Source organism: Pristiophorus japonicus, chromosome 11, assembly GCF_044704955.1.
Source record: "Pristiophorus japonicus isolate sPriJap1 chromosome 11, sPriJap1.hap1, whole genome shotgun sequence".
In the NCBI taxonomy this organism is placed as follows: Eukaryota; Metazoa; Chordata; class Chondrichthyes; family Pristiophoridae; genus Pristiophorus; species Pristiophorus japonicus.
The window spans coordinates 213,930,436-213,956,152 of NC_091987.1; the positions used below are offsets into that span (position 1 = coordinate 213,930,436).

Consider the following 25,717-nt stretch of genomic DNA (forward strand, 5'->3'; position numbering starts at 1 on the left):
AGGGATCAAGGGGTATGGAGAGAAAGCAGGAATGGGGTACTGAGGGAATGATCAGACATGATCATATTGAATGGTGGTGCAGGCTCGAAGGGCCGAATGGCCTACTCCTGCACCTATTTTCTATGTTTCTATTTAGGGCATGTGCACAATAAGGCACCAGCGCTCCATTGGAGTCACCCTGTCACGAAACAACTGACCAGTGCTGTATGCTCTACAAGACAACGGGGTTAGACCCCGAGGACGGAAAATTGATCCACTTCGGTTGCGGAACTTTTAGGGACAATTCAGGAAATGGTTCAGACCGTTGAGCTTAATGCAGTATTTATTTATTTTACTTTTAAGACAGTTTAACAAACATCAAAGCCCAGATTGATTACCCAACTTGGCTGTTCCTCGCGGCTGTTGTTATACCAGTTTGTTAAAACAGATGCAGCATTAGAAATCATGTGTGGAATGCTAATCGTGTTTGGAATCTTGTGTTCCATTGCTGTGTCTGGTTAGCCTTGTACACCACACCCAGAGAGAGAATCCCATTCACACTGCTGAAGGGCAGATCCACCCATTACTAATCATCCAACCCAGCCCCCACTTCAGAACCATCCACTAAATATCCATTGCAAAAAACAGCTTTCAGATAGGTTCTCTCCTCGGACAGGTCCTGTAGAATTTCGAGAGAGGTATCTGTACCATGCTGTGCCCAGCTCAGATGGCCACGGTTCAAGGGGAGGCATTCAATGCAAAGAGAGTTTAGGCTGATTCCAGGTGTTGGGAGGATTGAGCAATGAGCAAACGCTTGAAAAACTAGTGGCTTTACAGTGGTGAGCTGGCATTTGAGGAAGCCCTGAGGTATACAAAGATATATATATAGGAAACTAACTACTCAAAGGTTTTATGCCATTTACTGGAAGATACAAGAGCTTGAGTAGGCTTGTCCTCATCCTCTGGGAAAATCGCAGGTGCCTACTACGTTGCCATATCCAGAGTGCATCTTAATACACTGAGCATTTAACCCACTGGTAAGCAATATTCCCAGTGTGCACAAGCGCCAGTTTCTACAGAAAGCTTTCCGACCTATTCACCCTCCCGCGCTCGGCCAATTGGGTGTCCCCACGTACTGACAGCGTCGCTTGCAAGCAAGGAATTGCAGACATCTTCAACTGGTCTTATGGTCAGCAAGTACCTGGCACAGTGCGGTGCGGTTGTACTGCACAGGGCAACACGCCTGAAGCGGCTTGAAAAGTCCCAAATTGTGGACAGCACCTTGGGTACCATGCTGCTTCACACCGGGTTAAAGAAGAACATTTTGAAGGCTGGGCTCGTTCAGCCCCGCCCCAGTGTTAAAAATAACCCCCCCATCTCCCTCAGATGGCTCAGGCGGTAATTTCGCCACTTGGTGCAGTACTCTGAGCATCAATACTTTATCGATAGTGTAAAATAGGCGATATTGGATCGTCGTACACACCTCTCCCGATTGCCATTTCCGTTTTGACCTCAATAGAAATGTAAGCGGGGGGGGGTGATGTACAACGGGCGACCTGATCCGATACCGCCCGCTTTACACGAGCGACCAAAGTTAAAATTGGTCCCTCCCTCCATCAGCTCTGCGTTAACTGATCTCGGGCGAGAGTGGGGCTAGTGGGAGTGGCGCTTGTTCAATTGGCTGCAGTATTTCCAGGCTTTTGGAAAGGGGGCGGAAGCGAGAGAGAACAAAATACACAAACAAGGTCTGCTGCTCCTGACTGTGAAAACGCGCGGCATGTGGATGCTGAGCGAAGTTAGGGCTGAGCTCACCTGCGGTGGGGCAAACTCCGCAGAGAGCGAGGACACCTCCCCAATTACAGCAGCTACAGGGATCCTTTTGTAGCACACCGTGATTTTGGTCCATTTTCAGTTGGCCTGCAAGGTTAAGGTTACACGTGTGTGTTTATCTTGCAATCGGATAGCCTTTGCATTAAGTTATTACTACACTTTGCAAAAATGCTGTTGAAGCAGCGAAATGTCCTCCTTCCAAGATAAACCGCCACAGCATCACTAGCGCCTTTAACACAACACACGCAATACCTTCCAGGTTCTACTGAATGGAACTCAGAGATTGAGAGAGAGAAATGCAGGTTGAAGTTATAAATAAGTCATTATCCTGACAGCTACCTTGCTCCAAGGGGTAGAAATTGTTAAGGGGTTTTGAATGCTATGCTTGCAAATAAAATTAAAAAAATTAGCAGGTTTCTGGTGAACCTAGAACTTGTTTAATGAACACAAGTAAAAAGACTGGGCCGGAAGATCAGCTCGCCTTGTAGCCACATCAGTCTGCAGCCAGTGCAAAGACTTCTCTCCCCCCGGTAAATCAGATGTGGGCAGAAAGCATGGCACGCTTCAAATGCTTGAACTTTCCTCAGTCGTGGTACACGTTTGAACAATCTGCTCGGGGAACGGTTTCCCAGTGGGGCTAAGTGAGGAGGGAACACTGTGGGGAGAGTTTACCAAGGACAGGGCACACAGCAGCTGCTCTGCGCCTCCCCCGCTGGACAGTTCAAGACCAGCAAGAACATGCCGTCAGTCCATATTCCCAGTCAAGGAGATGAGTGGTGGGGGTGGTGACAGAACAATAAAGAGGCACCTAGAAAAAGAGCTAAAAAAAAAGGATATCAAATCTCTTATGGAGTTTTAATCTTGAATCAAGTTTTTTTTTAATGTACATGGGCACCAATTTATGAATTTTTTCCAAGTACACAGGCAAAATAAAAGCATCTCTGTGCATGTGCCCCAGCGTTCCCAAAGAAATCGGGAGTGTTAAGATTTGCTGAAATGCTGAACAAATACCCCTTCCCCTTCTAAATAATCAGTGTAGCACCCTCCACAGAAGCATGGTGGTCAGTAGCAGCGATGGATTATTCAGCCCCACTGCACCCTGTGCACACAGCGCCTGCTCTCTGAGCCTTGATGGAGAAGTCGGATACCCCAGAACTTCACAGTTTAGACATCTGCGTAGCCACGTCACTACAGCCCTCAAAAGTCAGTGCCATTCAGCGTAGTGTCAAGGCTACAGTCGCGCCAGACTCCCGAGAACAGCAGGGATGCAGAACAAACAGGAACAAGAAAGTTTAGCTCACCTCTGTGCTATTCCACAGACCCTTCAACACAAGCAACCTCTTAAAACTTCCTCGAAAAATGTCTTTGTCTGTTCAAGTCTCGCAACTCCAAACAAGTGGGAATCGAACACTGCAGTGCGAATGAAGGAAGTTAATACAATGTTTGAGGGTGATTTAAAGAAACATACCCGACATCCATTGTTACAGTGCACCACCATGAAAGTACACGGCACAAAACTTTAAATGGCAGATGGAAAAGGGAGCCACGCCTAGTTAACTTGTCGATGTAGTTGTCAGTGGGAATTTGAACTATCAACTACATCCGTGTTGCAGCTGTGCTGTTTCCAGTTGGATAAGAATGCAATGAGATCAAGTTCACTTTTAACAGGATAGTAACGGCCATTTCTTAATCCTACAGCGATGGATTATTAACGCAAGAGTTCCTCTGCAGCTGAAAATAGCAGCAAATCAAATATTCACATTCTATCCTCTTCTCTCTCTAACAATTAGTATATCTCCGCAAATCCTTACGGAAAAACCAAACAAAAAACATAAACCTTTGGTGGGATGAAGTGAGAGTGCACAGCTCAAGGAAAATCTCCAGCAATCTTTCTTAGACGGTCCACAAATGGGGGAAGAGTGGTGCGGTCCAACTTAACGGAACACGCGGCACATAGCAGCCAGTAAGCTATTGCGTGGAGATAGCTGGGGCAGTGGATTTAAAACATGCCTACACAGGTTTGTGCAAGAGAGGAACAGTTCCCAAAGACGATAAAATTAAACTCTCTGCAAATGGTCAGAACGTACGCTCTCTCAAAGGCCCAGTGAACAAGGCAGGACCAGGAATCAATAACATTACTCAGTCTCATCAAACTTCACTGGACATCACCCAAGTACCAGTCCATTCAAAGACTTATATATATATAAATTTGTTTTAATTGTTTGTTGAAAGTGCTACTATTTGGTGGCACACTCAAAATAAAAATCTATAGCACCTCTCAGAATATAGACCACTGAATGCACAAAATGACCATCACCATTCCTTTAGATTCGCTTGCTCATGGGTTATTAGTCGTGTTGCTGTTTATTTGAAAAAATAAATTCAACAACCGTACCCTCACAGAGCCTTAAAATGCTTTGCAGTTGCTACAGGTTACTAGGTATCCATAACTTGCCGTCCACATCCCTGACGTCACACGTTACATCAACCCAGTACTAATTTACATAACCAGAGTATCCACTCTCATCTGCGTCAGGGAAAGGAGGCAAGGAAAGGAAAGGAAAGGAAACCCCCCCACCCCCTCTCCCCCCCAAGATTTGGAAATACAGACGGTCACTGACAGTACAATCTTTTAGGTCAGTGTGCTGTACGAGAAGAAGAGGGGAAAAGCAGGAATCTGAAAAACTCACTCCCTTGCACATGAACAGTACCTTCTGCAAGAAAACTGCGTTGAGTCTCTTGCAGACACACGGTAAGCCTTTAAACTTCACTCTGGGTCTTTGGGTTTTCCAGAAAAAGCATCTTATAAATGGAGACATTTTATAAGGCAGGCACAGCTAACACAAATCATTTGAGGTTTTCTGGTACAGCACATGGGTTTCCAAACGGAGATCCGCAAGGGGATCCGCGAAATCACTGGGTATCTGTCTGTCTGGGGCCGGGGATACGGTTTTATTTGTTGTTATTGCGAATTCTGCATTCTGTACTTGACTATTTGTTGACTTACTAGTACGTTAGTTCTGCTGCTGTAAGCTAATAACGGAAAAAATAAACGTTCCTGCAATATTCTGTTTTCCTTTAGGATGCTGACAGAGGTGGAGAAGGGGTTGGGTTCCCAAGGGTGTGGCAATACTTGCAGATGTCCTGGAGCACGCCCATGTTTGCAGAGACTCCCCCCTACACAACCAGTGTCGTGGACTACAGCACAAAATGGGATTCTTGGTGTACCAGACTTCCCAGCTGCCCCTTTATGCGAATCTTGGCATGCAAGATTCAACTTCTTAACCAAGTCGATTTCTTAACCAAGTAAGCGACACAACAAAAAAGTTACCCGTTCTTCTGTGCAGGACTAATGGCAGAGTAACGTTACAGCAACAACACAATGGTACCGGCATTAGCACATGCACAATAGTTAGAGAGATCAAGCTCACCAATGCAGCTGGGTAACCATTAGTCGCATCCCACTTTTACACAGTGCCTCTAGAACCTTTGCATCCAGATAGCTAAGTGCACATCAGTGTCCACCCAGGGCTTCCCAAAAAGTGGTTCTGATGCGCTGAAGGACAAAACACACCGGTCTGGGAACGATGCTGTGCTGCAGTGGTGTACCAAATTCCTGTGTCTGCTATTTAAGTGGAGTCCTTAACCCGTTTAAAATAAGTTAATGTGCCCATTAAAACAGAAAAAAGGAATTTCACAGAAGTACATCAATACTGCACAGCATAATTTCAAAGCCACTGAATGGTTAGCAGCTTTAAAACAACCACCTAGTTCGACTTTAAAAAAAAACAGGTCTTTCCACAGGTCTGGCTTCCAGTCTGCTACATCGATAGGAAAATACTGAATACCGGGTGCTAATGTTGGCAGCTGGCTGCTGAAGAGCAAAAATGGGGCAGTGCTGGACCAACCTCCTGCACAGTTACGACAAGAACATTTCGTTACATTGATCGGTAATGAACAGGGGGTGCGACGATGGATTAAGATATGCCGTTAAGGTACAGTCCCTGGGTAGTCCTGGTACAGCAGGCAGTGAATGTTCCATAACTGGTACGCTCCCGTTTGTTGTTTTTGGTTTTTCACTCTGTCTGCCCATTTTGATCCATCTGTCGTTTCCTCTCTGCCAGCCACTTCTGAATTTTCTCTTTTATTTCTGAGTTTGCTTTGATCTGATCCATCGTGAGTGGGCTACGATTGAATGGGTCGGTTTGGTCACTGAAACAAAATAAAAAACAAAAATCGTGCTGAGAGTGGGTTTAAAATACAAGTTGGGTAAAGGCGGCAAACGTAAGTTCATGGCCATCAGCAGTGCACTGGAATTAACTTGCCTCCTTGCACCTCAATTCCTTACCTGAGCAGATGCCGAGCTATGGTCGATCTGTCGACTGTCACCCGGGAGGAGGGTAGTATAACGGGATCAGTCATCACTGTGCTCATTATTGGATCCAGAAACTCGTCCGGTGCGTCTACAAACGTTTCCTCCTCCTGCTGTTGCAGGTCTGCAAGAGACTGATTGGCAGAGTATCAATGTTACTTGTGGTCAAGAACGGTACTATAGCAAGAGGCGGCAGCATCCTTGAACTCGGGCACGGTCCAAATATAGCTTTGTTTGGAGCTGCAGGCACTGGAGACGGGGCGGAACCTCTGCCAACTCTTATGGTGATTAAAGTTTGGCAGTTCAATTACCCTCCACCCAATATAGCCTCCAGTGAGATGCACATTATCCTTTCCTCCCTTCCCATCCCTCTACTAGTCTGTCCTGGGCTGTGCATCTTCTACAGCCAGGCGGCAACTTCCAATGCCAATCGTAGGCATCCAGAAGACACCGACTCCCTTCACAATCTTCTCCCTACAGGGAGAGTGCTAGCGTCCACCAACATCTACTTACAGTCCGACAGTTAATTAAGAATGCAACAGAGAGGAAAATTCAGAAAATTATCCCATTGCCACATGCTGCTGTCTCAGTTGGTGATGCAGTGTGCCGTGCCAACCTCAACAAGGCTCCAAAAGGCTCTTCACTCGCCAGACGATGTACCATCTGAAGACATTCGTGCCTCCGCTGTTCAGTGACAGTCCAGCCAACGAGTTGCTCGTGTGACTCGCTGGGGACGCACGATATTCCTGCGACCTACCTTCACTTTATCAGCCAGTTCACTGAAGGCCATGATCATGTTGCCAGGCTTGTTGATCTTCTTCAGCACCCTCACAGTCTGTGCAAATAGCATTGGGGAATAGGAGCGCCCGTCCTTTGGCACAGTAGCACAGAAACTCTCCTTCACTCTGGTGGAGGAAGGGGAGGGCAGGGTTAAGAATGAGAGGCTACTGCAACTCAATCACGTTAAAATGTTTCGCTTGGCTTCAATCACAAATATCAGGCGAAGCTCATTTTATTTGCATTCTCGATCAGCAATTAAAACAAAAATTCTGTCATGGAGTGTTATGGCATGCAAGTTAGTGCAGTTTAAAAAAAAAAGAGGTTCCAACAGCATCAAAATGCTGAAAACAGCAGCAAATCCAGCCAGTGCCATGGAGACTGGCTCTTCTTGTTGAAGAAGTCAATTCCAATTTAGATCTTGTGTTTTTGATGGTCACTTTGCTTTGTTCCTACACGCCTTCTTCTGGAGGGTTACATACAGACAGCGCTGGCAAAGACTTGGGAGAAGATCAGTTGCCTGCTTGCTCATGACTTTGAGTTTCCTCTGTGCGTTATTTTTTTAATGCACTGGATTTACATATGAACAAGCCCCCCCCCCCTCCATCTGTCCAATCTTAAAGTAATCGCTATCCTGATAATTTAAAGTATGTTAAAATAGTACACAAATCACAGAGGAAATCAAACCTAACAATTGGCAAAGGATATGTATAGAGACTGAAAGGATTTGAGTGGAGAGAGGAGAGAAGTATTTTATTGTATTTTCCATAGTCTTGAATCCTAATTACAGTAACATCTTTGATGTGGACTAAAAGGTCTCAAGGATAAATTAATAGACCACCCATTGTGGTTTACAGCATTCTCAGCTATCAGAAACCTCCTTTCAGTCTTTAGTAATCGAGCATCAACTTGGCATACCCCAAATCAGGGAATCAGGTTACAGCTATTCTCTGCGAGATTGAAGTTATATTTTGAACTGTTGTCACTTACCCCAGGTTCAAGTAGATGGTGCAAATGTCAGACACCAACTGTTGTGGCTTAAAGTCAAATTCACTGAAATCCTTGACTTTGAGGGCACCCATTTTAGGCCCAACTAAGTGCTGAAGAAAGTAGTTCAGCATCGAGATGATCCGCTCAGCAAGGATGGGATGCACACACAACGCCTTGATTTCTGCCAGAGAGAATCACGGTAGGTCACTAAACCAATTGCAGTGTGTTGGTAGTTTTCAACAAAAAATAAATAAATAAAAAGGGTCCTCCGTTTTTCTCTCCTGTAGGCGCTGACCCTTGCTCGGGTACAGTTCCCGGGGCACTGACCACCCAAACGGCCACTGTTCACCTGCCTGTGCAACTGTCAGCAGACAGTTAGACTGGGGACAACAGAGCCGAGCTCAGTCCTGTCCTCACCCAACATCCAGGCCCACTTTCACAGGTCACTGAATAGCGGTCAGGAACCGAAAACTCTGCCGGATTTCCCCCCTCCCCAGCCCAGGGGCACGGAGCCCAGTTGCAATCTCCCAACTGCTGCCCTGGCTGAATTCAGCTCATTCAGTACAGATGATCATATTTTGGACCTTCTACTTTGTGGACTTATTTTTGTTGGGCAAGGGTATGGAGGGATGTGGAGCCATGACGGGTAAATGGAGTTGAGGTACAGATCAGCAATGATCTCACTGAATGGTGGAGCAGGCTGGAGGGGCTGAATGGCCGACTGCTGTCCCTACTTTAGCGCTACATAAAAGATGGGTTGATGTTGTACAGATGTTGTTCGAAACACAGAAGTACAGCAGCAATGTGTAGTGATTTAGTAATGAGCCAGCACTGTGAATGTATCCACAGGAAAAGTGGGAGTTTGAATTTACCTTAGTGACAGCCAATTCAGAACATTGGGAACGAGCAAAGTCACAGTGAACTTTGGGCAATAGGTAGGGAATATTCCACAGAATACCAATCCAAACTTACAGTCCATCACTTTCGGAAAAAAACGAATAGTAGTTTCAAAGAGCTGGCACATGATGGGCCAAATGTGTTGTCTGGTTCTATGAAGTTGGAAGGCAGAAATACTTAAGGATAAAATGTTATATTCAAGCATTCACATGCAAAAGTACTTTGCATTTGTAAATTCTGAAGCAGCCCCTAGGCTGACTGGACATCTTGCCACGCTTCTAGAGTGCAGCAGCACGTTTCATCACACGCACTTTGCTCTCACTGCCTTTGCATTCCAGTGCATTCATTGAGCAGCATTAAGACAGCGAGGGCCAGGGATTAGCGTTCAGTCTTGACCTTTCCACATCTAAGCCTCGGAAGTGGAACAATCACGGCGCTCAGATTAGGAGGCTGGCAACTGAACCGCAAATTTGCAAGTGTTAAAATAAAAATCAGACTCCGGTTGATTAACACTCGAGGGCAAGTGTGTCTGTGGCATGCACAGATGACTGGCTTCCTAATCAGACTGCACTTTCTCTGCCTGCCCTGTGCGTTGGAGAGCCAGGAGCACGGAGGCGTGATGTCTCAGCAGCTTCACAACTGCCAGGCTAGACTGCCTCTGCTGCTCAGCCTACTGAAGTCAGTCACAGGTCGTCGCTGAGCTCACGCAACACTCACCAGTTTCTAAATGTTAATTTGTACTCTTGAAACAAAAATAGTGAGGGATTTTCAACACTTGTTTGTTTTAAAAATTGGAGCGCAACATCGCGGGCATCAAAAATTAACCAACTAGAGGGAGAATTATTCAGAAATACTGGGCAAAATTCAGCGAGGGCTGGCGATCTGGAGCACATCGATCTCCGCTTCTTGCTCCCATCCAGCAAGGCTCTGCTCAGAGAGCACAGCTTCCCACAATCTGCCCTGCTCTCCAGAAGCAAGGCTTGAAATTGAATTAAGTTACAGCTTCTTCTTATTGGTGATATTATAACTTTTTTTTTTCAAAAATGGGTCATTTCCATTATGTTACAAATTTCTCCCCTTTTTAATCCCCATCTGTCTGGCCCGAGATCTGCAGAGGAGGAAGGGCAGCTGCAAATCCCCTTCCCAGGTCCCACTGCACCAAACTCTCTTCCAATTTTCCTGGGAAACACCACACCCTCAGCTCGAGGGAGATTGGGCGGAGGGGCGGGGGTGAAGCGGTTGTAAGTTAAATCTACACAGATCCCTGGGGCTTCTTAGCAACGATAGGTTTTAATGCTAAAGTTTTAAAAAATTCATCCATGGGATGTGGGCGTCGCTATCAAGGTCGGCATTTATTGCCCATCCCTAATTGCCCATTGAGAAGGTGGTGGTGAACCGCCTTCTTGAACCGCTGCAGTCCGTGTGGTGAAGGTGCTCCCACAGTGCTGTTAGGGAGGGAGTTCCAGGATCTTGACCCAGCGACGATGAAGGAACGGCCGATATATTTCCAAGTCAGGATGGTGTGTGACTTGGAGGGGAACGTGGAGGTGGTGGTGTTCCCATGCGCCTGCTGCCCTCGTCCTTCTAGGTGGTGGAGGTCGCGGGTTTGGGAGGTGCTGCCGAAGAAGCCTTGGCGAGTTGCTGCAGTGCATCTTGTAGATGGTGCACACTGCAGCCACGGTGCTTCATTCATGCACCTAGGGCATTGCTTTTCTGCTGGACGAGGGTTTATTCACTGTAAAGTTATTCTGTCTTCCAACTTCATAGAATCATACAGCACAGGAGGCCATTCGGCCCATCGTGCCTGTGCCAGTTCTTTGAAGATGCTATCCAATTAGTCCCACTCCCCCTGCTCTTTTCCCACAATCTTGTAAATATTCCTGTTTGAATATTTATCCAATTCCCTTTGAAAGTTACTATTGAATCTGCTTCCTCCACCCTTTGAGGCAGTGCATTCCAGAGCATAATAATTCACAAGTTGTCATTCAAGCATGGCGTTTGAATCCAAACAATACAACGCCATTGCATCATACATGTCCTTTTCAACAGCTTAAGAAGAAAACAAGGTATATTTTACACCCCCGACAGATTTATCTGCCCTTGGGCTGGTAAACAATGGGAGATTCAAACCCCTCTGGAGTTTACACAAGTCCAGCTGCGCGACCTTCAGAGATAAATCAGATCCCAAAGCTCCGCTCGTTCTGGTCTCTCTTTCCGTAGCTGACATTTCAAAAGCACTGACCTGAAGTGAGGAACGCCAAGGTGCCAATTGTTTCATTCGACATGATGTTGTGGAATCGAGCCAGCTGCCCAAACATCTGAAGGCTGCCTTCCTTTTCTCTGCGAGCCTCGGGACCCAAGTTATCCCAGTCCCCTCGGTCCTTCTCGATTTGCTGGATTTTAATCTTGCTCAAATACTGCAAAGTTTAACACAAAAAAAACCCAATAAAACCCTCAAATATCAAACTGCAGTACCCCGTGACACAATTTTCCAACTTAAAATGCTTGGAGACAGAAACAAAAAGCCATTAATTCCCAGGTCTATTGCAACACTTGGCAGTTTCCTGCAATTGGCTTACTTGCTAGTCTCGACTGAATGACTTGCCTTTTGAAAAGACCAATCAGAAATGCAAACATTTACAGCCTCCCCATTTGCTCCGACGGTTTATTGGATAAAGACACCGTGTGGTGCAGTGCTCAGCTTTACAGGGGCAGAAAGCAACAGCTGCCATCCTTGGTCTGTGCTATTAGCTCATTGCAAACAGAGCACAACTTCAGGCACTGCCACTGCCCTCAAAGCCCCTGGGCTAGGGAGGGACGAGAAAGACAAAGTCAGCCATGATGTGCCTGTACCATCCAGGGGAAGCCAACTGGAAAGTCCAGGTGTGTGGATATCCTGTCAGGACAGGACTGGGCTTGGCTGTGACGTCCTCGACAGTTGAATAGTCTGTTGATACTCACAAGAATCATCTCTATTTGCGAGGGGTACGAGGGGTTGCTGGTACTTGTGGTACTGACCCAGCAATGAGTCAGTAACTTCAGAAGGGAAGACAGGTGTAAGAAAATATATGCAATTAAACTTCTCACTCTGCACATTCCCATTTATTTTGAATACGAGGAGAGAAGAATGTGCACCATACTCAAATGAAAACATAAGAATTAGGAGCAGGAGTCGACCATTCGTCCCCTCAAGCCCGCTCCGCTATTCATTAAGATCATGGCTGATCTTCGACTTCAACACTTTCCCGCCTGATCCCCAAATCCCTTGCTTCCCCTAGAGTCCAAAAATCTATCTATCTCATCCTCGAGTATACTCGACCACTGAGCATCCACAGGCCTTTGGGGTAGGGAATTCCAAAGATTCACAACTCTCTGAGTGAAGAAATTCCTCCTCATCTCCATCTTAAATGGCCGACCCCTTACCCTGAGACTGAGCGCCCTGGTTCTAGACACTCCAGCCCAGGGGAAACATCCTCTCAACATCTATTCTCTCAAACCCCTCAGAATCTTAAATGTTTCAATGAGTTCACCTCTCATTATTCTTCTAGACTCCAGAGACGATAGGCCCAAGCTAATCAGTCTCTCCTCATAGGACAAAACATAGCAATCAAAGCAATTGGTCTGCACAAGATACCTGGATAGCTTCATCCAACAGAAAGATAGCATCATTGATGAGCAGGTTGAGGAATCGGAGAAAAAGAGGAGGGTTCATTGCCTCCAGGTTGTCGCACGCATAGTCAGCCAACTTCTGTAAGGCAAAACGAAAACAGAACAGTTCAAAGCTGCGCGGCTGAGAACAACTTAAACTATGCCATCACGAGAGTTCCGAGAGCTGTAAATAAATAAAAAAAGCTCACTGGTTTACCAGATGTTAGATTTGAACTTCAGAGGAGGTCCCTCACCACCACATTAAGGTTACAGAGCAGCCTCATTAGATCTGAATGTGTGTTTTATCAAGATGAGGGGTATCAGTGCTGAAGCACCGTGTGTCAGCATCAAGCACTCCCAGGTTGGCAGCACAGTCAGGAGCAGAGGAAAGCTTGTTCTATTCTGTCCCAAAAACCAGAAAGCACCCGCTACTGCATTAGAGCGACATTTTCCAATCTCCCACACCGGCCATACAGTCTCTCCCAGCGACACTCGACCAGGGGTGCACGGTTCAAACTTCAAACTGGTTAGACCCTTAACCAAGTTATCTTTAAACTAAACTTTGACAGGCAGCTTGTCTTTGCCTCACCTACATACAACAACCATTGCAAACAGCTTGCCAGGTGATTTCCAGTGGTTACTATAGTCATTTAAAAGTTGCCGCACACACCAACATGCAGGTTCTGATCTGAAAAGCCAGCAGTCAGAACAAATTCAAGCGTGGTGAAACGCGATCCCTCGCTATAACTGGCCCATGTAACTCCTACACGCCCTCTTTCCTCACCACCATTTACTTTATGCCCGCTGCAGCTCGCTGGCAATGAACCCGAGCAAAAGTGAGAGTAGGGACACAGCATGTGTTAACTAAGCTTAAGACCATTTGTTCAACTGCACCCATTACTTACCGTTCTGGATACAAGGTTTGTTACCACACCATACTTCAATATTGACAACAGAATAAAAATATTCCTGAAGTAGTACCTAGCACTGAAGGTAATGTTCTTAAAATATTTTAAAAGGGTTGAATTGAGGATATTTAGTGCAGAAGGTGACGGAGGATAAGACGACATATTTAAACACACAAAATAAAAATACAGACCTTGATGCTTTGCCTGTAATTGTCATTTCCCCACATGTACTTTAGGATAGGATACATGGGTCGCCTGTAGTTAAACTTTTGTTCAAACTGATGCGGGTCACCTGGAGTAGATGAAAACGTCATTAACAGCGATAACTTTCAGAACCTGGTTCACTAATGTGCTTTAGGGAAGGAAATCTGCCGTCCTTACCCGGTCTGGACTATATATGTAACTCCACACAGAGTGCACTCTGAAATGACCAAGCAAGCCACTCAGTTGTTCAAGGGCAATAATTGGGTGACACCCATATCCCAAAAATGAATAAATAAAATAAAAAATTAAATCTACTTTACCGTTGTTTAGGAGTTAGCTAACTTGAGTTGTGGGTTGCTTAGGATATGAGCCAGGCGGAAAAGGCAGAAATCGAGAACATTTCAGTGCTCAGACATACTGTCGTCATTCAAGTGTTCCGTACAGTATTGGGTACCTGATGCACTGACGAATCTGATGTTCGGGTTCCTGCCAACCCACCAAAATATCACAGATAGGGATGAGATTCTGCCCGTCTTCGTTCACTATCGAGGACAAACCTTCAGCCTCTCTCTTCACAGCATTCAGCTTTTCTTAAATATTCCAGGGTTTTTTTCCCTACCCAGTCTATTTAACATGTTGATCAGTCGCGAAGAACTTTGACATCAGTCCTCCATTTGCCTTTCCCCAGTTTGTCCCCGTATTCTCATCTCGTATCGTTGTGGTGCAGTTTGAAGTCGTGCTCTGGATTTACCGTTTAGTACCTTATAAAGATGAGGCCCCCTTTCAGTCATTCCCTTTCAAGACTGACAAACCAACATTCCTCCAATCTTTCTTTGTTACTCAATACTTGGATCAGTCCTGTGGCTCTATACTGCTCTGCCTCTCGAGCTTGAATGTCTCTGTACCTTACTGACCGGAATCCCACTAATACTTTCAATGTAATCTACCTGCCAGGTTATTTTTGCCCCGTTTCTCTGGTATCCATTACCACCCATCAACTGAAGCCAAAAAGGCCACTCACTACTGGCCCATGCCTCCGCCAATACTGCTGCTCTGAGATGCTCGAGCATAGCTGAATGAGGATATCCCCCTTCTATTAACCTGTACAGAAACACTCGACTCCTGCTCAGCAACTTCCCAGTCACAAATCCAGTCCATTGAGAAAGCTCAGGCATAAACCCATACCTTACACTCTGTGGCTCTGCCACAGGGTGCTGTATCCCCATCATTTTCAGAAACAGCCTGAGATTTTTTGTACCAGTTATTTCAGATTGGGCATTTTTAGCCTGCCAGATACATCTGAACAATTTGCCCCAAGCACTCCTCCCTTCATTCCCCACCACCCCACTGCCCCTCCCCATTCACTGTCCCAACAAGCTTATCCATTCAGTACCTGAGCCATACGGATCAGAAAAGTCCCACGTTTGATCTTCGATGTTTGAGGTCAAACTCAAAGTGAGTTTGTAGCAGTGACGGCATAATTAGCCTCAGCGTCACAGGTTAGAAAATGGCTGGCACGCCTGGTAGCTCCCCAGCAACCCTTCCTGGACGTGTACGGGCACGGACGTCAGGCGAGGGCAGGATTGGGCTACGCTATGATGCTCTGGGATCAATTCACCTCGGACACTCTCTGCCTAGGCACCTACTTGAAGAATGGCCACTTGCACCGAGGGAACCTGATGACCATGGAACAGTAGTGCAGCAAGGAATAAAGGCTGTTGGAAGACTAGGAAAACAGAAGTCTCAAACCAATGGATTCACGGGAAACTTCGAAGAGTATATTTTGAAACTCTCTGTTTAATTCCTTAGACACGCATTCCACTTCAAATGACAGCCCAACTCACGCAGCAGTAAGTACCACCAGGAACAACATTAAAATCAGTAACAAATCAAAGCATGACGGCTCAAACCAAACATCAAGGTGGGGAATAGCGAGAACGGAAAAAGGGCAAAGAGAATAAACACCTTCGTTCATTTGGCATCTTACAGGCTGACAGAATGAAATTCAAACCCCAAGATCCCCCTAGTGTAAAGTGAGTCAGTACCTAGGTTTAATACCTTATTGGTCCCTCAGGCACAATCCAGTTAAAAAACAGAGTTAGATCCTGACTTATGCAATTTATTCCAATGCCATGTTCTCTGTATATTTGTCAACAATCACAAGATAGTTACAGATGTGGATGATCATTCATGTTATCTTAGCTCACCTATCCAGAAATAACATACCTGCTCAACTGGTTCTTAAAATGATTCCTGGACTGGTCACCTGCCCAGACGCCTATTCCAAGTGTTGTGACATTAGCTCTAAATTTGGAACTGCATCACCTTGTCCTACCATCAGGTGTTTAACCTGAAGTAACTATTTACTCTTTGTGCTGTTTACTTACAAGAACATAAGAAATAGCAGGAGTTGGCCATTCAGCCCCTCGAGCCTGCTCCGCCATTCAGTAAGATCATGGCTGATCTTCGACCTCAACTCCACATTCCCGCCCGATCCCCAAATCCCTGGATTCCCTCAATATCCAAAAATCTATCGCTCTCTGTCTTGAATATTCTCAACGACTGAGCCTCCACAGCCCTGGGTAGAGAATGACTATCTCGTACATCTCTATCGCCCACCAGGTGAAGTTTCATCCAACCTGGGAAGTTCACAGCAAACAAGTCCTTTGTGCGGTTCAGCGTTTACCAAAACTAGGCAGTGAATAGTTTCATCATTTGACAAATCAGCAAAGGAATCGAACATCATCGGCCTTTCACAAAGAAAATAACCTTCAATAGAAACTCTTGTTCATGTCTTTCTGAACACTACTCAACAGTTGGCCCTAAAATTACTTATTCAGCTCCAGGATACATAAAAAACAGGTGATTTTACAGAACCAAAAATAAAAGACTGCCAAGAAAGGAAGCAACAGCCAAGAAAATCATTTGCTAACCCAAAAAATTCAACCTTTTGAAGGAGGCAGCTGCATTTTTTTTTGAGTAAAAATCACTGCGGTTTTATGCTGCTTATTCCAGCAGTAACACAAAATAGCTCTTTTTAATAATCTTCGAAGCACTGACATAAAATATAATTATTCTCGCACCCCCCCCCCCTTCTTCTGAAGGCACCAACTCTTGCTGGGGTACAGTTGCACAGGCTCCAGTGTACCCTAGAGAGAGGGTTGCTGGGTTATGCAACGATGGGCAGAAGCAGTTACAGGAACGATGTGATTGCACTAGAGACGGTGCAGAGGAAATTTAAGAGGATGTTGGCAGGACTGGAGAATTTTAGTCCACAAGGAAAGATCGGATAGGCTGGGGTTTGTTTTCTTTGGAGCAGAGCAGACTTAACTGAGGTGTATAAAATGATGAGGGGCCTAGATAGAGTGGATAGGAAGGGCCTAGTTCCCTTAGCAGAGGGGTCAATAACCAGGGGGCATAGATTTAAAGTAATTGGTAGAAGGATTAGAGGGGAGATTTATCCAGAGAGTGGTGGGGGTCTGGAACTCACTGCCTGAAAGGGTGGTAGAGGCAGAAACCCTCATTGCATTTAAAAAGTACTTGGATGTGAACTTGAAGTGCCGTAACCTACAGGGCTACGGACCGAGAGCTGGAAAGTAGGATTAGGCTGGATAGCTCCTTTTCATCCAGCACGCACACGATGGGCCGAATGGGGTTGTGGTAGAGATGGAATTACAATTTCCTCGTTGCAGTCCCAGCTGAACTCAACTCGGTCAGCACAGATCAGGGCTCGAAGCTGGGATCCTTGTGGTTTGTGTGGCTCAGTTACAAAAAGGTGACGCTATGAAGTAGCACAAAACTTTGACTTTAGCACAACAAAGCGATTCTACAGTTACTGCCTCTGCGTAATCTGCATTTGCAGGGCCATCACCAAACAATGCCATATCCTCCTCCAGCAAAAATCTGAAAGTGTAAACAGGAGTCGCATGGAACACATCTGCTCTGTATCATCGGAGCAATAGGATTCAAATAATTAACTATCAGCTCTTTTCGTAAATGCCATCCATGTATTTCCTGACAGTACCAGATTTAAACTCGACGAGGGGAAGAGGGTTGGAAGTTGAACCCTCTTTGGTCAGGGGAGCGCGGGAGAAAAATGTTTACGACCACGAAGAATGATAAAGCAAATCTAGAAGTGATCTATTCTGCAACCTACAATACTCTAGCTCACTCAGCAAGGCATACTCATCTATTCATGGCCAAAAGCCCGACCCCACTCTGAATGCTTCAGCACCACTCCCCTGTTTGCCTCCCACTTGTCTCCGTCAGGCTCCTGTCTTGCGCTCTCCCTCTCCTGGCCTGTTGCTCCCCCGTTCGTGTGCAGCGGTGACAGCGCATGGAATAGTCAGTGTGCATGAAAATCAAACTCCATCCTCTCTGGGGAATCATACCGATTGATGGGAATGTATCTGGGTTTTTTTTTTAAATGGCAACTTGGCTGGAAAGTAGGAGTGCAATTTCACACATGTGCTTTCTTCTAAAACTAAAGACTTGCATTTCTCTAGCGCCTTTCACAACCTCAGGATGTCCCAAAAGCACTTTACAGCCAATGAAGTACTCTAGAAATGTTGTCATTGTTGTAATACACGTGGTAGTCACCAGACACTGCTACTAACTGTTGAACGTACCTGTGAATTCAATGTCCACAAACACTTTGATAAGTGCTTCGGCGAGATAGTGGGCATGCCGATAGGAGCAGAAGACTCGCTGCCGGTGGAACATGCTGCTGATCAATGGGTTCTGCACCTGCTCCATGTGAGGCATCACAGCCTCAAGTACCTCAGCCAGCTTCGCTCGAAGGTGAGGGTTCTTCATCCTGAGGCATCACGGGGAGGGGAAGAAAGAGGCTCGCTGGTCAGTCAACACACATCTTTCAGCATAATCCAGCTATTAGGACTGAGACTGTACAGACACGTGAAATTGAACAATGATATAAATAAAAAGAAAAACCCCACGATAATCAATTGATCAGTGTCATCACTGGTGTAGTGCCATCAACACGCTACTGAAACTTTTTTTTTTTACTTCAGCCAATGTTTTTTTTGCATGACACTCTTAATTCATCACTTCAAGCTGCTGCTACCAGACCACAGCTGCTGAAACCCTCATATCCATGCCTTTGTACTTCTGGACTTAACTATTGCAACCCACCCCTGGCTGGCCTCCCACATTCTACCTTACGTAAACTTGAGCTCATCCAAACTCGGCAGCCCATGTCCCAACTCGCACCAAGTCCCGTTCACCCATCACCGCTGTATTTGCTGACCTACATTGGCTCCCGGTTAAGTAGCACCGTGATTTCAAAATTCTCATCCTTATTTTCTGTAATCTCCTCCAGACCCACAACCGGCCGAGATGTCTGCGCTCCTCTAATTCTGCCCTTTCGCGCATCCATGATTGTAATTGCTCAACCAATTGTGGCCATGCCTTCTGTTGCCTGGGCCCCAAGCTCTGGAACTTCCTGCCTAAAACTCTCTACCTCTCTTTCCTCCTTCAAGACGCTCCTTAAAACCCATCTCTTTGACCAAGCCTGCGCTAATTTATACTTCTGTGGCTCGGTGTCAAATATTTATCGCGTAATACTCCTGTGAAGCGCCTTGGGACGTTTCACTACGTTAAAGGCGCTATATAAATACAAGTTGTTGTTGTACTGTAAAGCCGGCAAGCGGCCTGCGTGGGAGCTCCAGACAGCCATGCAACTTAAAGGGAACATTGGTTAGCACCCTTATACTGCATAGCTCAGTGTTCCTTCCAGACACATCAAGTTTGTAAGAACAGAATTTACAACTGCAGTGTTGGCTGTTTTTCTATAATTCAAGTGGACACTTGAAAAGATTTCAAACGGGCAATCTTACACTTTACTGAAAACCTAGTGACAACACTGAGCAATACCACAGATAAATAAATCATTGTGTAACTCTCGATGTTCCTAACTTTACTGCTTAGAATGTTATTTACTGGTTTGCTTTTTTTGCTTCCATGTGTTCTGGGAATGCAGACCTATACAGAGCATTAACGCCCATGCCTTTGGCCACATTCCTCACTTAAAGCAGTCACTATCTGCCGACGTTATTTGTACAGGGACAGTTATTTACACTGGAGCTCGTCGGACAGCTTCCCGAGTGCGGCAGGACATTTTCCAATTGTTTGGAAATTATGTTACTGCAGCCCGGTGGGTACAGTGTCTGTGCACGGGGCTCCAGCTGGGAGGCCCGATCTATAATGCCCAGGGTCTCTGGATCCTCAGGGAGAGGAGCAATGCTAGTCCCAGCAGATCACCTGCAGTGGGTGGGGTACGGGAGGGCGGGGAAGTAGGGGTCTGTTTTTATGCAGCTAAAGCAAATCTGGCAAAACCAATTACCCTTTAGCAGCGTGGGTTACATCCCTTGAGACATATCCACGGGACTGTCTTCTGACTGTGCTGTGAGCAGAGCAAGAGGGACTGGATGAGAGAGGAAGAACTACAGTTTTAGACTAATCATCACATAACTAGAGAACGAAGAAATGAAAACTATCTCCTTGTCCCCTGCCCGTCAACTAAAATCCTCAGGTATGAGGCGAAACTAAGGTTGAATTTCCCATAAGGGTCAGCAAGAAATGCAAAAACTTAAGTGAACTCTGCATTGAAATTTCTTTATATAGAATATTTAGGAGAAATATAAATGAGAAATGACTGTTCTCCACTTTGGTGCATTATTCCTCTCTCTCTCAGTGCCTTTACTCAGCCTGTCCCAGAGATTTGGGGGAAGAGGGCGCACTCACTGAGCCAGGGACAGAGCACGCAGGTCGTTGGCGATGTCACGAGAGAGCCTGTGTTACCAGAATGCTGCAGAACAGAGGCTGCCTCACGACTGAGCTTCAGGTGAGCTGCAAACTACAGCTTCCTCTAGTGGAAGGAGACAAATACTGCAGCTGAATTCACTTTGCACGCTGAGTCTTATTTCACAGAGTCATAGAATGACACAGCACAGGAGGTGGCCATTCGGCCCATTGAGTCTGTGCCGGCCCTTTGAAAGAGCTATTCAGTTAGTCCTATTCCCTGCCCTTTCCCCATAGCCCTGCAAATTTTCCAGAAATAAAAAGGGTCCACACTTCCCACGCACAATTGCACCAACAGTACTCCTTAACTGATACTCAAGGAGGTGCAATTGAGCAATATATTCCCTCTACAAAAGATTCCCACTTAATTCTCAGGACACTATTTCTGAATCAAGCAACTTGGGGAAGGCAGGGGGGGGGGGGGAAGGACAAGCAAGAATCTAGATTGAGAACTACTAATCTTGGGTCTCCAAGTTACCAGCTGTAGCATTGCAGCTACCGAAAATGTTGTTTCAATGATTAACCTTGCTCAGGAGGAAGAGGCAGCAAGTTAAGATACCAGCCCTTCACCAGAGATCAGAGTCTGAGTCCGGACCAGATCGATGATAATGAAAGTCAGCTCTGTCTATTGGGTGTCACAGTTTCAGGCAAAATGAATTTGGGGAGAGTCCGAATCCACGTCTGATTAGCCACAGGGACCCGAATACAGAACTAAACTGCAAACTCATTGCAAGAGGCTAAAGGACGTTGGTGCGGGATACGTAAACATGCCGCACTGGTGGAGTAGGGGGGTGCTTTTCCGAGGATTGGAGGCGAGGTACATTTTTGGGGCAGAGTCGAGAGAGCAGGACTCAGCATCTGACAATGCTATAACTCCTCCGGCAGTGCTTGCTGCCCACACCCCGAAATGGAAATGCGCGCCATTCCCCAGCACCAACATCCCTAACTTGGATAAACAGAAATTCCCAATGTAAAAAGCATAGCAGCATCGAACACCTGCGCATGCCGCTGGGTAGTACAAGGCTTGGTAGTGAGTTCCTAGCTTTTACCTCTCTACGTTACCCATGAACACAGTGACAAAGTGCAGAGGCTGCTCCAGGGAATCACCCGCAGTTTCCAGAATGTCGTCTGCAAACCTTCGCAGGAAGATGAAAAAATCTCCCAGATTGTCGGCAAAGAACTCTGTGACAAATAAATACAATAGTCACTGAAGCAAAAGGGACCAGTGCACACCATTAGCTAGAAAATGGATTACAATCTTCCTCATTAAATTAGGTCGAGGTGGAAGAAGGCCCCTTCTGCCCATTAGACCTCACCCTTCCAGCGTACCAACCCCATCGTCATTCCGTTACCACTTTTAATGCCCACCCGTTCAGGGTGATGTGGATCTCAGTGCAACATTTCATCCAGAGGACCAGCCTTATCCATTTGCAATAGAGGTGCACTGCTAAAACAAACTATTTGGCAAAAAACATCACTGCAACAGATGGTGAAACAAACCACAGTGAACCGTCAGCCCATTTTGAACAATGAGGGAGTCAAGGGTTATGGGGAGCGGGCAGGGAAGTGGAGTTGATGCCAAGATCAGATGAGCCTTGATCTTATTGAATGGCAGAGCAGGCTCGAGGGGCCAAATTACCTACTCCTGCTCCTATTTCTTATCTTATGTTCATTTTCTCCCCTGTTTAGCGAAACGGTGTGCTGAAACTGAACCTATATACTTTGAAAAGCAAGCATCGGACATCTCAAAGCTTACACGTCAGTGCTGGATAAGCAGTGGCCGGGGAGTGGAGGCAGGTATGAACACTGAGCCAGTACCCTCAAGGCAACAGGACAGGAACCTTGGAAGAAGAAAGGAGCAGATAATCTGGCCTGGTTGACAGGACAGCAAGACTGTTAGGAGGATGAGCACAGGGCGCTAACCAATGTTCCCTTTGAGCTGAGCGACCGTGCAGCGTTCTGCAGCTCCTGCGCAGCCGGCTCACCGGATTTTAAAATGGGAAAAACCGCGCGTGCGATTATGAATGGGCCACACAGCTCCTTAAAGGGGACATACACCAACCCCCCCCCCAAAAAATTTAAAGGAAACATTGGCATTAACTCTGCCGCAAAGCAGCAAACGCTGGCGGTACGGGCTGCCTAAAAAATAACCGATAGCTACTACTGCCAGGTGAACAATTCCACTTAAGAGTAAAAATTGGCCAGCGATTGTTTATCAATAAAATATTTTTAGTTGACATCCCGTGGCACTGCTCAGATGCAGCCAGGGGATGGGATTGGAAGCACGGGATGAACGAGAACAAACATTTGAGGGGGGAAAAAAAAAGGTAAATATTACAAGAAAAAAGTCGAACGTACAAGTGGTGAATGTAAAAAAAGAATGTACTTGTCTGTTCTTGTGGGGATCTTATTGGTGCAAGGCGTCACATGGTTAGCACAGAGGCTCACTTTGGCATGACACACATTGAGAGTTAATAATAATACAAACAGATAGTTCATAGAATCAGAGAAATCTACGGCACAGGAGGCCGCCATTCGGCCCATCGGGTCCGTGCCCGCTGAAAAAGCGCTATCCAGCCTAATCCCACTTTCCGGCTCTTGGTCTGTATCCCTGTAGGTTGCGGCACTTTAAGTGCACATCCAAGTACTTTTTAAATGTGATGAGGCTTTCTGCCTCTACCACCCTTTCAGCCAGTGAGTTCCAGACCCCCACCACCCTCTGGGTGAACAACTCTCCTCTAATCCTTCGACCAATTACTTTAAATCTACCCACCCCGGCCCAAATTATTGACCTCTCTGCTAAAAGAAATAGTTCCTTCCTGTCAACTCTATCTTGATAGTTAACAAAATCAAAAATATTTGCACGGAATTGCAGTGTCCAAAGATGCACACGCCCTATAGGAACAGAGCAGCCAATTCAGCCCCTTGAGCCTCTTCCACCATTCAACGAGATCATGGCTGATCTCTACCTCAACTCCGTTTACCCACTTTGTGGTTCCAGATCCCACGATCTCAGTCTTTAAAATTTCAACTGACCCAGCATCCACAGCCATCTGCAAAGGTGCCCAAATTTCCATTAAGGTGCGCCATATACCTGGGACATGAAAAAGCATGCAGTACTCCAGGTCGCGAAGAGGAAAGGTCAAGTCCATGTAGTCTGTGCCTTGATTGCCCAGAGCAAACTGCACCAGCACTGTTGTGGTGGCGATCTGCAAGTTCATACAGTTATGGAGCATCTGCGGCTCCGTGGCAGCAGCTTTGGTTGATAAATAAACCGTCATCAGGCGCTCGAATTGCTCACGCAGGTTGTCTGCGGCTGGGCTGGCGGACTGCTGTGCCTCCCTCCATGCAATCTGCAGCCGATGCAGGCTCTGGTTCATCTTTATCATTTGATCGTGTAACCTGCGAAAGTAAAGAGCACGGCTGTAGCATCAAGAGACTGAACCTGCAGGGCGATGATAAAGAGACACCCTCGCGCCCCCCCCCCCCACACACAGAGATAGAGACCCCTTCCCCGCGCAGACCGAGCCATCCCTCTCCCTCCCCCACCACCCCCCCCCCCCCCCCCGAAGAGACAACCCCACCTCTGCCACACACCGAGGCCAAGACCCCTCCCCTGCGCAGAGGCCGCAACAACCACCCCACCCACACACACACACACACACACACACACACACCGAGACCACCACCCCCCCACACACAGAATAGGTACCGGTTGGGAGATAACCAATGGATCGCTGGCACAGTTGGCTCCCATGACCCAGGTTTCAGTCACACCAGGGCACATGTCTCTACGTTACAGAGCGAGTATCCAGGTATACCGTACTATGTTCGGTCGCTCTGAACCTGATGGTGAGCAGCATGCTGCGCCTCGTATTGCTCAATATACAACACTTTGCGGCCACATGAACTCGCATGTTCCTAACCAAAAAACAAAACTACAAAGTTGTTAACCCCTGCACCGTTAGCTCAGCCAGTCGAATATCTGCATCCAACAGTTTGCCACCCTCGTCACCCCGAGGACTAGAGTTAATTACCTTTTCAGATCGGCCATCTTCCCGTTTTGTGGGGGGGGGGGGGGGGGGGGGGGGAACGGCCAGTGGCGACACATGACCCAGTTTAATTTCTGATGCACTTTCTGCTCCACCATTGTACAGTCCTACGCACTCTAAGTACCTGTGAAAACCCAAGTGTAAGGCGAATTGAGTCAGGATCAAATTCTCCGTCAGCAGGTTGTACGTTTCAGCGAACATCAGCTCCAGTCCCTGTGGGATCGGGATCAAGCAGGTCTCCTTGTCCAAACCTAAGGCGAAGAAACAAAAGAACCTTCAGAAAAAGCAATGGCTCTTTATAAAAAAACATCCTTAAAATATTAAACGTAGCACTTTGGAGGTACAGAACAGCCATCTAAAATTGAAGTATTAAGAATTTACCCAATGGCTCTCTGCTGGTTATCATGGCCTTGAAATTCGATGAGGCGGCGCCCATTTTACAGGCGTTAAAACAAGTACCGAAGCCACTATGACAGGCGGTGTGCGTGCACGCATTCTGAGCCAGTAGTGCAACGCCCGCCATATTGGTATAGGCATCAAAAGAGGTGTCCAGGGCCCATGCCTGAAACAGTTGTTAGGCCCTTTGCACATGCAAATAAAGGTCATAACGCCACTATGATTTGCCCTTTACCTCACTAGGCTGGGCCTGAACAGAGCTCGTTATTTATCTGAATGTGGAATCAGAATAGCAGAGGTGTTCCTCTCGGCTCCACATTAAAACCACAGGCCGCTGCCTGCCACTGCTCCCCCACCTCCACCATCATTCCCTACAATTGCTATCGCGACCAATCTCCTGGTGGCACCCCACCCCCGATCACGCCCTCCTCTTGCAAGACCTATCAGAGTGCCACTGCTGGCGATGCAGTGGCCGGAAATTCAAATGGTCTTCACCGGCGAGCTGTCTCGGGACGGCCTGCAGGCATCTGATGTAAATGAAGCCGGAGGCCCAATATCGGGTGGGCCTTTCGACTTCTGTGCCAAGCACAGAAACTTATGCTGACGAATACTGCAGTCATTTTGCGCATATGCACCCCTCCAACACTAATGAGATGCACGACCAGTTATAATGTGTTTTGGTGATGTTGGTTGCAGGAAGACCATTGGTCAGGACACAGAACTGGAGTGACACTTGACCCCACAGCCTTCTGACCCGGAAGTGAGTGGTGTGACTGGGTCAAAGCTGACATTTGGTTCTGGTGCACTGCATGCTGGGACCACCTACAGGTGAGATTCTGTACTCA

The 25,717-nt window shown here is 46.6% G+C and overlaps 1 protein-coding gene across 1 annotated transcript in view; it reads right to left on the bottom strand.

Annotated features, from left to right (window-relative positions):
- Positions 1-304: 304 nt before the first annotated feature.
- Positions 305-25,717, bottom strand: part of ube4a (ubiquitination factor E4A (UFD2 homolog, yeast)) — a 62,334-nt gene continuing 36,921 nt past the window's right edge. The window contains exons 10-20 of the mRNA XM_070894513.1: positions 24,601-24,727; positions 23,519-23,826; positions 21,474-21,606; positions 18,234-18,421; positions 13,593-13,693; positions 12,480-12,593; positions 11,088-11,262; positions 7,949-8,129; positions 6,939-7,086; positions 6,158-6,315; positions 305-6,021 (exon numbers count right to left, since the gene is read on the bottom strand). Coding sequence (XP_070750614.1) covers positions 5,886-6,021; positions 6,158-6,315; positions 6,939-7,086; positions 7,949-8,129; positions 11,088-11,262; positions 12,480-12,593; positions 13,593-13,693; positions 18,234-18,421; positions 21,474-21,606; positions 23,519-23,826; positions 24,601-24,727 — 1,769 coding nt within the window. The 3' untranslated portion in view covers positions 305-5,885. The remainder of the gene's footprint in view (positions 6,022-6,157; positions 6,316-6,938; positions 7,087-7,948; positions 8,130-11,087; positions 11,263-12,479; positions 12,594-13,592; positions 13,694-18,233; positions 18,422-21,473; positions 21,607-23,518; positions 23,827-24,600; positions 24,728-25,717) is intronic.